This window comes from Aedes albopictus, chromosome 3 (genome assembly GCF_035046485.1).
Source record: "Aedes albopictus strain Foshan chromosome 3, AalbF5, whole genome shotgun sequence".
In the NCBI taxonomy this organism is placed as follows: Eukaryota; Metazoa; Arthropoda; class Insecta; order Diptera; family Culicidae; genus Aedes; species Aedes albopictus.
Window position 1 is genome coordinate 321,688,527 of NC_085138.1, and position 11,818 is coordinate 321,700,344.

The following is an 11,818-nucleotide window of genomic DNA, read 5'->3' on the forward strand; positions in this document are numbered from 1 at the left end:
AGTGGATCCGATAAGCAATAGTGTTACTTACGTTAGTTCCGGAAAACGACTAAAATATCAAATTTCATGGCATTCTTTCCATTCTATCCTGCATAGAAAGCCTCGAAACTTGAATTCAATCCGTCAAAAGATGTGTTCTTAAATGATTCTGCAAGGAAACTTTCTGCCCAAAGCCTCTCCCGCACACGTGACACGAATGCCTGGGCAACAGCGAGTGCTGGTTCTTCTGGTGGAACTGCAGCGAGCTTTTCCGATTGAACGTCTTGCGGCACTGGTCGCACTCGAACGGCTTCTCGTCCGTGTGGCACATCATGTGATTAAGCAGTTCATCCTTGGACACGAACGCTTTGGAACATTCGGAACAGACGTGATCTTTGACGACCGTGTGCTTCCGCCGTTTGTGCATGACCAAGTTGCTCGAGAAGCGGAAGTGGTCCCCGCAGAGGTCGCACACGAATGACTTACTCTCCGAGTGGGTCAGCATGTGCTTCTTGAGACCGCTCTTCTGGGTAGTGGAGTGACCGCAGATTGTGCAGGAGAAAGGCTTCTCCTGACTGTGGTTGAGCTTATGGTTTCGGAGGGAGGCCGCTTGGCGGTAGGATTTGCCACAAACGTCGCACTTGTACCGATCCGGATCGTGACTGGCCATGTGGCCAAGGTAGGCCATCTTTGTCTTGAAACACTCGCCGCACAGGTTGCACAGAAAGTTGGCCAGATCGGAGTGAAGCTGCATGTGGTATTTGAAGGATTTGCGACCACCCAGCTGCTTGTGGCAGTAACTGCACTCGAACCGACGATTCGGCCCATTGCCTTCCGGGGAATCAAACGAGCGAATCTCGAACAGCTCGTTGGGTTTGTCCACGACTTCGATTAGGTTGCTTTCGGTATTTGTTGGAAGGTCTTTCGGATCAGCTGAAGCAATATTGTTGCATTCAGCTTCCTGTGCCTGTGGTTCACTTTCTTCGGAGGATTCGGAGTTGTGTGTGGACTTCTCGAGTTCAACCGTTCGGTAGCGCTCGGGGTGATCCCAAAGTTCTTTGGCTGTCTTTAGGCATCGGTCCCGGAAGCGGATGAAATGCTTCAGGGATAACGAACACTTGCTGCATATGTACCTTGGGAGAGTGTCGTCCTGTGATATCTAGAAAAAAAACCGTTAGGTGAAAAACGTAAATCGTATTCCTACGTCAAAATCTGTTTAGACTTACCTTTAGAGAAGGGATGCATTCAAGCAGGAGATCCACAAACCGACGCTTCTCGCTGCAGATTAGCGACTCTTTGTACAGAGGACGATACTTATCTGTGTCGGAGGAGCGAGATAAACAAGTCCGACAAATACTGGGAACTTTAGGAGGCAAATCCATTTAAACTGCACTATTCAGATGACTTTTAAATCTTTTTAAAGAACTTTAGCGCCACGGACTTTTAAACCTTAAACAAAAACAAGCTTGGTTTGTGTTCCACCTTTGTTTGCTGCTTGCAAACAAACACGAACGCTGCGTTAGCCCTTTTCATTAGGTGTTCATCTAGCAGCCGTCACCCAAGCGTCACCGAGTTTTTTCTTCTTTTTTCATGCTCCCGCTTGTGTCAAACACTGCAACCTCTGCAGAAAACGCATCGCGCCAGGCAACAAAAAAAAACTTTCGGTCGCGTTGTTTTACCAAACACACTCGTTTGGCTTCCTGCTGCTGCTGCTGTGTGATCCGCGAATACATTATTCCATGCGAAAACCAAAAAACATTCCTCTGTTGTGCCATTCCCGTTGTGACTTGGTGATTGCAGCCGCCTGAAAAGAGTACAAAAACATCGCCGACAAAATGGAAACGCGCTCCTCGATAAGCCATCACCCGCCACCGGTGGTTGCGTCCGGCCCGAACGTTTGCCGAGTTTGTCTGGTCAGCGGGGCGGCTTTGGCCCCGCTGGCGACCGAACCCAAACCGATGGAATCGATCTTCACCATCGTCGGCGAATACGAAGATCAAACGCTGTTCAGCTTGCTGGTGGCCATCTGTGCTCCGCTGGGGCAGCGCGAAATGCTGCCCATGGCCACCACCGGTGCAGGAGGAGGAGGAGCAGGAGCACCGGAACGGATCTGCCAGGGATGCAAGTGGCGACTGCTGGCGGCCTATGAGCTGCACCGGACCTGTCTGCGCAGTGATGATAAGCTGCGGGAGCGAGTGGAGGCGATCAGGAAGAAGGTATGAAAGTTGTTTACATTTTGGGGAGGTGCAGGGGTTCTCAATCGATCGCTACATGGGAAAAGCAGTTTCTCTGAAATCTTTTCTCCAGTTCATAAAAGTGATTGTTGAAAGTGTTCGTTTTAGTTGTTAAGTTGTTTTTTGTTCTCAGAATATTACGTTTAATTACTTTTTTGTACAAAATCCAGAAAAACTCGATTTTTGTACCAGCTTGGCGAATGAAACAATGTTAACAATCTTGTAATTCTTATGTTCTTCTTTTTCTTGTAACATCCCAACTGGGAAAAGCCTGCTTCTGAGCTAAGTGTTCTATGAGCATTAACTGAGAGCTTCCTCTAGCCAATGACTATTTTGCAACTCTTCGCCCTCATTGGCCCAAAATTTATTTCTTATGTCTATTTATCTTATCTTTTTAAGCAACAACCAGTTCCCGAAGGCGAAATCAGAATCAAGCAGGAAGTGCTGGATCCTTCGGAAGAGCAAGATTTCAACCAAAACTCGACCATGGATGCCGTGGGAAGTTTTCCGTTTTTGCTCGCCGATCACTATCTGCCGGATGCGGAAAGCACCCTGAATGCCACCGATCTGCTTCAGGAGATGACCCCGGCGGAGGAGGAAGTGGACCCAAACGATACGCTTTTCGAAGAGAACTACAAGCTAAACGACAAGGGTAACCATTCCTGTGGGATTTGCGAGCAGGAGTTCAACTACAAAAGCCAGTGTCGGTCGCATATCATCGGAAAGCACGACCCGAGCAAGCCATTCAAATGCGACGTGTGCCATTACACCCTGACGACGGAAATCCGCCTGATCAGACACAAAGCCGTGACCCACGGAGTGGGAGTAATTAAAGCGGATGAGAATCCTGAAGAAACGGACGAAACAGGTGAAACTATCTACACCTGCAAGATCTGCACCAAAACGTTCAACTCGATCGTGCGCTTCAAGAAGCACAAAAGCGTCCACGTGGCGTACAACCGACCCTTCAAGTGCGACATTTGTCAGTATCGGTTCCCGACCCGGGCCCAATGGACCCAACATGCCAAGGTACATCAGGAGAAATCACCGGAAGATCAGGCCAAGGACCAGGACAACGAGTGGCCCTGTGAGCACTGCGAGGAAAAGATGCCCGGCAAACGGGCCCTCACGATGCACATCCGGCGGTTCCATCCACAGGAGCTGCTCCAGACGGAAGCCAAAGAAAGAAACGATTACAAATGTATCATCTGCTCGGAGGCGTTTGCCCGGGAAAGTGTCCTGAACACGCACATGAAGATGCACGAACTGCTGGCGTTCGAGAAGGAACGCGAGCAACGCCACGAACTGGAACAGCTGATCAAGAGGGAATCTCTAAGCGAATCGTCCTCCTTTATGATAGCCAACGCCGCTGCCGGCAGTAGTCACGATCTGTCCGGGTCGTCGTTAAACATCAAGAAGAAAAGCGATGCCGATGTGGCGTTCGTCTGCATGGTCTGCGAGCAGGAGTTCGAGGAACGCGAGCTGCTGCTGCGGCACCAGAGGAAACTACACAAGGAACTGGAGCTGAACATTGTCCCCGGAGGAGCCGCACAGGATGAACCCAATGGTAAGTGTTCCATCTTACTAACAGCGGATAAACGTAATGTTATCCAACCATGGTCACAGAAACCCTCATTTCTCGGCATAACTTGGCTAATCCATATCTTTCCATTATAATCCCACAGCTCCACCGGCTGACTGCCCCTCACCGATGAATGATTGCAACGACAGTTCCCTCGTCGTCGACGACGATTCCGTAATGGTCGTGGACATTGACCCATCGCAGCTGCTCGCGCCATCATCCACGGAATCCGAAACGAATCACAAAGGCCGTTCCGGTGGCCCCGTGCCCAAATGCGACATCTGCCAGAAGACGTTCATGTACAACTCGCTGCTGCAGCAGCACATCCGAAACAGCCACAGCGAATCGAAACCGTTCGAGTGCAAGGTGTGCCGGATGCGGTTCAGCTACCGAGGCCTACTCCAGAAGCACGAACTTACCCATTCCGCGCAGAACATCCGACCCGGCGAGCACGGTTCCATGATGTTCAAGTGCAAGATCTGCTCGGCCCAGTTCCTGGAGATGAAAGCCCTGACCGTGCATCTGCGCATCCACCGACCGGGTGATGCGGTCCTCTCCAAGAAGGTGAACATCTTTCAGTGTACGCTGTGCCCGCAGGTTTTCAACGAGAAGGTCAAGCTGGATGAACATGTGGCCAAGATTCATCACAAGCACCAGCAACCTGCCGGTGTTGGTGGAACTCATATGCGTATAAAACCGGATTTTCGTCGGGTGGCCGAGCGGCAGCAACAGCAGCCGTTGAGTGAAAAGGAACGGTTCTTTGGGAGCCTGTCGATCGTCAAGCTTGAACAGAACAAAGAGCGCATCCAGATGGAAACTTCTTGAGTTGGGGGCAGCTAGAGTGAGAGTGAGTGCTGAGCAAGCATTGGAAAGACTTATTGTTAGTTCGTAGGGCAGTTTATGTAGATGTATTAGTTGATAGGTATTTTCTTATCATGAGTAAAATTTGATTCACATGTAGATGGGATGCGTTAGCTACATGGATTTATGTGAAAAACTTTATAAGTGTATGATAACTATAATATAAAAGGGACTACAATAAAGGAACACCCATTCTATGCCATAAAACAAAAACTAGGCAAGTTTTACTTATCACAACGTCTATCGTTTGGAATAATTAGTGAAGGTTTCATGATGATCGACCAAGTTTTCAAGTCATGGCAATTTTTTGAAGTTTTATGTAGTAAACCCATTTCTCAATGCCTTCTTTTTATATATGGGACAAACTCAATTGTTTCTCCAGGATTTCTTCACAACTTCTTCGAGGAATTTCTTTTGGGTTTCCAAGACTTCCAGAGACTATCGATAGATCTCATGATTTCCTTTGAAGATTCTCCCAGGCACTACTCCAGGGATTTCTACAGAATATTTCCTCCAGAATGTGCTTCTTTTATATCATTGTTAGCCATTCAAGAACCTTAAATGCTGGTTCGCAGAAATGATAATCTAAGGAATTATAAATTGTCATCAAAGTTTATAGAATAAGTTAGAACAGTGGCACGTCAGCAGACTCTTACGCAAAAGGATCCGTTCAAAGTTTTTCAGGGAGTCCTTAAGAGATTTCTTCAGGACTTAACAAAAAAAAATCACTGTAGGTCTCCCTTCAGGAACTTCTCCAAGGATTCCTCCAGTAACTCGTCCAGGACTTGCTCCAAAGATTGTTCCTCCACAACTTGTCCCACAAGATTCCGCTAGAAGTTTTTACCATAGGGATTCATCTATTAGAGATTTGTTCAGATTTCTAAAAAGCAGGCTTATTCTGCGAGTCGTGTGAGGTGAGACGGTTTCGTCTGCTCGTCGCGCCCCACATGACTCGTAGAATAAGCTTGAAGATTTTCCCAGACCTTTCTCCCGGGATACCCCATGAATTCTTCCAGGAATTCCCCAATGATTAGCCCACATTTCCGCAGGGCTTGTTCCAGAGATTTTTTCAGGACTTGTTCCAGAAATTTACTCATGACTTAGTCCAGTACACCATTTTCCAGATTTTTTTGATATTCCTCCTGAAATGTACCAAAGTTTCCTCCAGAGTATCCTCTAAGATTTCCTCCAAAAACTTCTTCAGAAGTTCCTCCAGAGATTCCACTATGAATTGCTCCAGGGATTCTTTCAGCAATTCCTGTCAGGGTTTCTTCTTGGAGTTGATTCAGGAAAGCCTTCAGGGATTTCCCCAAGAGTTCCTATAGGGATTTTCAGATATTCCTCCAATACTTCTTCCTGGGATTTATCCGGAAATTTTATAGGGACTGATCATCCAAGAGTTCCTTTTGGACTTAATCCAGGGATTTTTCCAGCAATTTCTCCAAAACTTTAGCTACAAATACCTCCAGGAACTTCTTTAGGAAATCAACCACAAATTTGTGGGCTTCGTGGCCGAGCGGTTAGCGGCGTCAGTCGTTTAAGTGTCTCGTAAACCTCGGCTGTGGGTTCGATTCCCGCTCCAGTCGGGGAAAACTTTTCGTCGAACGGAAAATTCTCCACTGGACCACTGGGTGTTATATATGTGTTGTCCGTTGTCATATGTTAATAATGTTCAGTCTGTAGAGGCCACACGGTCGAAGACGGTGTAATTGTCTTTTTTTTTTTTTAATTTCCGAATGAGAATTCCTATACATTTTTTCATGGGTTTCTCCAAGAATTCCAGTGATACCTTAGGCTTAGACCGTCTAAGGAATTCCTCCATCGATTTCAACTGATATTCTTCAGAGATTCTGCCAGAGGTTATTAGGAATTAGTATGTAAAAAATCCAAATATTCCTCCAGAATAGCCTCTAGTTTCTCAGTTTCAATTTCTAATTTCAGATAATCCTTTTGGGTTTAATTTTGAGGCTTTTACTGCATCTCAATGTTTTATTAAAGAGCAGACTTTTTTGTGTGGTCAAGTGATTCGGTTAAGTATACCAGCAAGGATGTTTTCGATCATCTGGCAATCATTTGACTCATTTATCTATAACTCAGTTCAGAAGCCTAATTTTAAAATGTGATGTTCGACAATCTTGTAAATTATTGTTTTTCCTACAATTATCACCAAGAACGCCATATTCTAACTCCTTTATTTACGGCGTAAGTGTTAGTACTACCTACTCATACTAAACGATCGGATTTTTCGATCGTTTAGTATTGTGCTCATTCTGCACTTCGAATGAGGTGACGAAAGTCGAGTCGAATGTGTCACCCGATTCCCGTAGTCGAATGCGGTGAGAAGAGTCGATGTGAGTGAACACCAATGAACTCTCACCGCATTCTCATAGTCGATTTTGATCGACAAACGTCGCTTTCAAGTGACGTTTGCGGGTGAGAAGAGTCGCAACCTCCAGAGGTGTCGAGAGAGATCGAGTGTTGTTGAAAACAAATTGAAATACAAGTTTTTTGGTATGTAAACTCTTTAATAATTAAAATATATGTGTCAATAAGAAAAAAAATTGTTTTAAACTTGTTTTTTTATTAATTTAGGATATTATATCTATTTTATAGAACAAGCGCCGGCTGCGGTACCAAATCTGCAGCATCAAGTAATCGACGCGGACAACCTGGCGCACCCGAACAGTAAAGGAGTAAAACAAATCGCAGCGGAACTTCCAGAAACGGGATTTCGGTCGATTGCCGGATGGAATCAAGTCTCCAAATCAACATGGTAGATCTGGCGTACGACATTGTGCAGTTCCAGAAGGTCCAAGATTTCAAATGGTTGGATCGCTATGAGATAACGCAGATCGAGGATGACAACGGATTACCCACAAAAGAGCCGGTAAAGATTAGCTGACTAAAAAGGCCCATAAGCTAAACAATTTCTACGTTGTGAGCTATCTGAAAATCAGCCTTCGACTTATCTACAAGCATCCCGGCGATCTGAATTACCACCTCAAACTGGAAAATAGATCGATCCCGGCCTTTTTCCTACCAACGTCCTTCGGCACTCGACAGAACTTGCTAACGAAAATATCAAACGACACTGTGGCCTAACATCGTTTACTGTTGAAGAGGCCACACCGTTGATCCACCAGAACCAGCGGCTGTGGTCGGTGGCCCACTTTCGCAACAACCACGCCGAGTTGGCCCAGGATCTTCAGGAACTGTTGTCATCCTGCGAACTGGCATCCAGCACATTACCTACTGGCAGCACATTGCGCCGTGATGGCTGCGGACCACCTGTGTTCTGAGCAACGACCCGAGTAGCGATTTGGTTGCCACCAATGGGGTGCGTATAAAACAGGCACCGGGCACTTCGCATCCGAAAAGAGCCGAGCGCCGGTTTCCGGATGTCGTCCAATGACGACGAGGGCGACGTAACGAAAAGTTCTCATCAAAATCATCCCGATACCAAAGCTTGCTGTATCGGAAGGGCATCCAGGTGGCGATTACCGTCATCAGAAAGGTATATGCCCGGTGAAGTAACTCAAGTGAATCCTGAGGATGATCGGACCAGCAGGAAATAAGGCCGTAAAATCGGTATCTAGAAGTTCGTGAACGTCTGCTTGTGGAAGCTGCTTATGCGCATCACAAATCTCAATGGATATGATGCCGCGATGTTTACGCGGAGTGTAATTTCAGCAAATGAATTTCAAAATTATAATCTTGAATAAATTTAATCATGTTTTAACTTTGTGACTGTTAATGGTACTATTGCAGAAAACTTCTTTGCGGAACGGCGGATCAGAACGCCAGAATCAATAATCCGTCGGCGATCATGTGGGTTTTCGAACATCCTTCAGAAATGAAGACGAAAAATATGCAATGTTTTATATTACTCGCGTTACTGCAATGATTGTTGGCTCTTCGTCGATTTTCTCTTTTGTTAACAACTTGGCAGACCATTTTTTAGTGGTTTTTATTGTTCTAGAGCTAGTACTAGTCGTCCTGCAATGAAACTCACCGAGAGATCATCCGAACGTTGAACGTATTTCCCTGAATAATCCGAAGAGATAATCGATGAAGAGAATCCAATCATTACGCCCGTATGATATACTACGCGAGATTAGGACCCTAATTATTTTTAATTTTTTCTCCAAAGATACCCCCAGGAATTCTCACAGACATTCTCTCAAGGATTCCTCCAGGAATTCCTCCAGGGATTCCTTTAGGAATTCCTCTAGGGATGCCTCTAGAGACTTATCCAGGGGTTCCTCCAGGGATTTCTCCACAAATTCTTCCAGACGTTCCTCCAGAGATTCTTCCAAGAATTGCTCCAGGAATTTCTCCAAGGATTTCTTCACGAATTCCTCCAAGAATTCCTCCAGGGATTCCTTCAGAGATTTCTCCAAAAATTTCTCCAGGGATTCCTCCAGAAATTTCTCCAGGAATTCTAGGGATTCCTCCACGAATTCTTCCAGACATTCCTCCAGAGATTCCTTCAGGAATTACTCCAAGGATTCCTTCGCGAAATCCTCCAAGAATTCCTTCAGAGGTTCCTGAAGAGATTCCTCCAAAAATTCATCAAGGAATTTCTCCAGAGTACTTCCCAGAAACCATCCAGGGATTCTTTCGAGAATTCCTCCAAAAATTCCTCCAGGAATTCCTCCAAGGATTCTTTCAGGCATTCCTCCAAGAAATTCTCCAGGGATTCCACCAGAAATTCCTCCAAGGATTTCTCCAGGAGTTCCTCCAAAGATACCCACAGGAATTTTCACAGACATTCTTCCAGGGATTTCTCCAGAATTCCCCCAAGGATTCCTCCAGGAATTCCTTCAGGGATTCCTCCAGAGATTTCTCCAGGTATTCCTCCAGGAATTCCTCCAGGAATTCTTCCAGAGATTCCTCCAGCAATTTCTTCAAGGATTCCTTCAGGAATTCCTCCAAGAATTCTTTCAGAGATTTCTGCAAAGATTCCTCCAAAAAATCCTCCAGGAATTATTACAAGGATTCCTTCAGGAATTCCTCCAGGAATTTATCCAGAGTAGTACCTCCCAGAAAAACTCCAAGGAAACTTTCAAGAATTTCTTCAAAAATATCTCCAGGGATTCCTCCAAGAATTTCGCCAGGAATTCCACAAGGGATTCCTCCAAGAAATCCCCCAGGGGATTTTTTTCCAGAAATTCCTCCAATAATTTTTCCAGGGATTCTTCCACGGATACCTCCAGGAATTCCTCCAGGGATCCCTCCCGGAATTTCTCCAGGAATTCTTCAAGACGTTTTTACAGAGATTCCTCCAGAGATTCATGCAGGAATTTCTCCATGGATTCCTTTAGAAATTCCTTCACAAATTCATCCAAGAATTCATCCAGGGATTCCTTCAGAGATTCCTGAAGACATTTCTCCGAAAACTCCTCCAGGGATTCCTCCTAAATTTTTCAGGAATTCCTCCAAGTATTCTTCCAGGAATTTCGCAAGAGTACGCCCCAGAAATCATCTAGAGATTCCTCCAAGAAATCCTACAGAGGTTCCTTTAGAATTTCCTCCAGGGATTCCTGCAGGATTTCCTCCAATAATGGCTCCAGGAATTTGTTCAAAATTGTCTTGAGAGATTTCTCCAGAAATTCCTCCAAGGATTATTTCAGGACTTCATAAAAGGATTCCTCCTGTGATTCTTGCAGGAATTCTCCCAGGGATTCTCCAGGACTTCCTACTGGAATTTTTCCAGAAATTCCTCCAGAGATTACTCCAGGAATTCCTCCAGGGATCTACACAGGAATTCATCTAAGGATTCTTTCAGGGATTCCTCCAGGGTTTTCCCCAGGAATTTGTCCAGGAATTCCTCCAGGAACTCCTCCAGCAATTTTTCCACGGATATCTCCATGATTTTTTCCAGGGATTCCTCCAGAGATTCCTCCAAGAATTCCTCCAGGAAATCCTCCAGCGATTCAACCAGAGATACCTCCTAGGATTCCTCCAGGGATTCTTTCAGAAATTCCTCCATGGATTTCTTCAGGAAATCCTCCAGGGTTTCCTTTAGGAATTCCTCCAGAGATTCCTTCAAAAATTCCTCAACGGATTCCTCCAGGAATTCTTACAGACATTTTCCAAGTATTCCTCCAGGAATTCGTTCAGGGATTCGTCCAGCAACTTCTTCAGAGATTTCCCCAGGAATTCTTTCAGATGTTCTTCCAAGGACTCCTCCAGGAATTCCTTCGGGATTCCTCCAGAAATTTCTTCAGGAATTCCTCCAGGAATTTCTCCAAAGAATTCTTTAGGTATTCCTTCTCGAATTCCTCCAAGAATTCCTGCAGGAAGTCCTCCAAGAATTCCTTCAAGAATTCCTCCAGAGAATCCTCCAAGAAATCCTCCACGGATTCATTCAGTATTCCGCTAAGGATTCCTTCAGGAAATTCTTTAAGAAATCCTCCAGGAATTCCTTTAGGGAATCCTCCAGGGATACCTGCAGGGATTTCTTCTGAGTTTCCTCCAGAAATTTCTCCAGAGATTCAACCTGGAATACCTCCAAGGATTCCTACAGAAATTCCTTCAAGGATTCCTCCAGCAATTTCTTCAGGAAATCTCGAAGGAATTTCTGAACGAACCTCTAGAGGAATTCATGGAGCAATTTCTGGTGGAATCTCTGAAGATACAGCTGTACAAATTTTTTTTAAGGACTCTGAAATAATACATAAAAGAACTCCTGAAGGAATTCCTCGAGGAATTTCTGAAGGAATCCCTGGAAGAATCCTTGAAGGAGTTCCTGTAAGAATCCATGAAGGAATTCTTGAAGAAATCCTTGAACGAATTTCTAGAGGAATCTTTGAAGAAATTCCTCGAGGGATACCTTAAGGAATTCCTGAAAGAATCCGACGAGGAATCCCTGGAGGAATCCTTGAAGAAATACCTGGAGGAATCCATGAAGAAATTTTCTGGAGGAATCCTTGAATGAATTTCGGGAGGAATCCTTGAAAGAATTCCTGGAGAAATCCTTGAATGAATTCCTGGAGGGATGCTTGATGGAATTCTTGGAGGAATCCTTGAAGAAATTCTCTGAGGAATCCTTGAAGAAATTCCTGGAGAAATCCTTGAAGAAATTCCTGGAGAAATCCTTGAAGAAATTCCTGGAGGAATCCTTGAAGAAATTCCTGGAGGAATCCTTGAAGAAATTCCT

At 45.2% G+C, this 11,818-nt stretch overlaps 3 protein-coding genes across 3 annotated transcripts; 2 read left to right on the plus strand and 1 right to left on the minus strand.

Moving 5' to 3' along the window:
* Positions 1-109: 109 nt before the first annotated feature.
* LOC109401199 (zinc finger protein 84) lies at positions 110-1,466 on the minus strand. The gene is made up of 2 exons (XM_019673672.3): positions 1,206-1,466; positions 110-1,138 (listed from the first exon to the last, which is right to left on the minus strand). Exons 1-2 carry the CDS (start codon positions 1,359-1,361, stop codon positions 116-118), a joined length of 1,179 nt encoding a protein of 392 aa, XP_019529217.3. The 5' UTR covers positions 1,362-1,466; the 3' UTR covers positions 110-115.
* Positions 1,467-1,625: 159 nt separating this feature from the next.
* LOC115262701 (zinc finger protein 184-like) lies at positions 1,626-4,869 on the plus strand. Its single transcript, XM_062842778.1, has 3 exons — positions 1,626-2,195; positions 2,613-3,780; positions 3,899-4,869. Exons 1-3 carry the CDS (start codon positions 1,815-1,817, stop codon positions 4,618-4,620), a joined length of 2,271 nt encoding a protein of 756 aa, XP_062698762.1. The 5' UTR covers positions 1,626-1,814; the 3' UTR covers positions 4,621-4,869.
* Positions 4,870-6,920: 2,051 nt separating this feature from the next.
* LOC115268682 (YLP motif-containing protein 1-like) lies at positions 6,921-11,480 on the plus strand. Its single transcript, XM_062842779.1, has 2 exons — positions 6,921-7,167; positions 7,270-11,480. The coding sequence occupies exon 2, from the start codon at positions 8,891-8,893 to the stop codon at positions 10,250-10,252; it is 1,362 nt and encodes a 453-aa protein (XP_062698763.1). The 5' UTR covers positions 6,921-7,167; positions 7,270-8,890; the 3' UTR covers positions 10,253-11,480.
* The last annotated feature ends 338 nt before the right edge of the window (positions 11,481-11,818 follow it).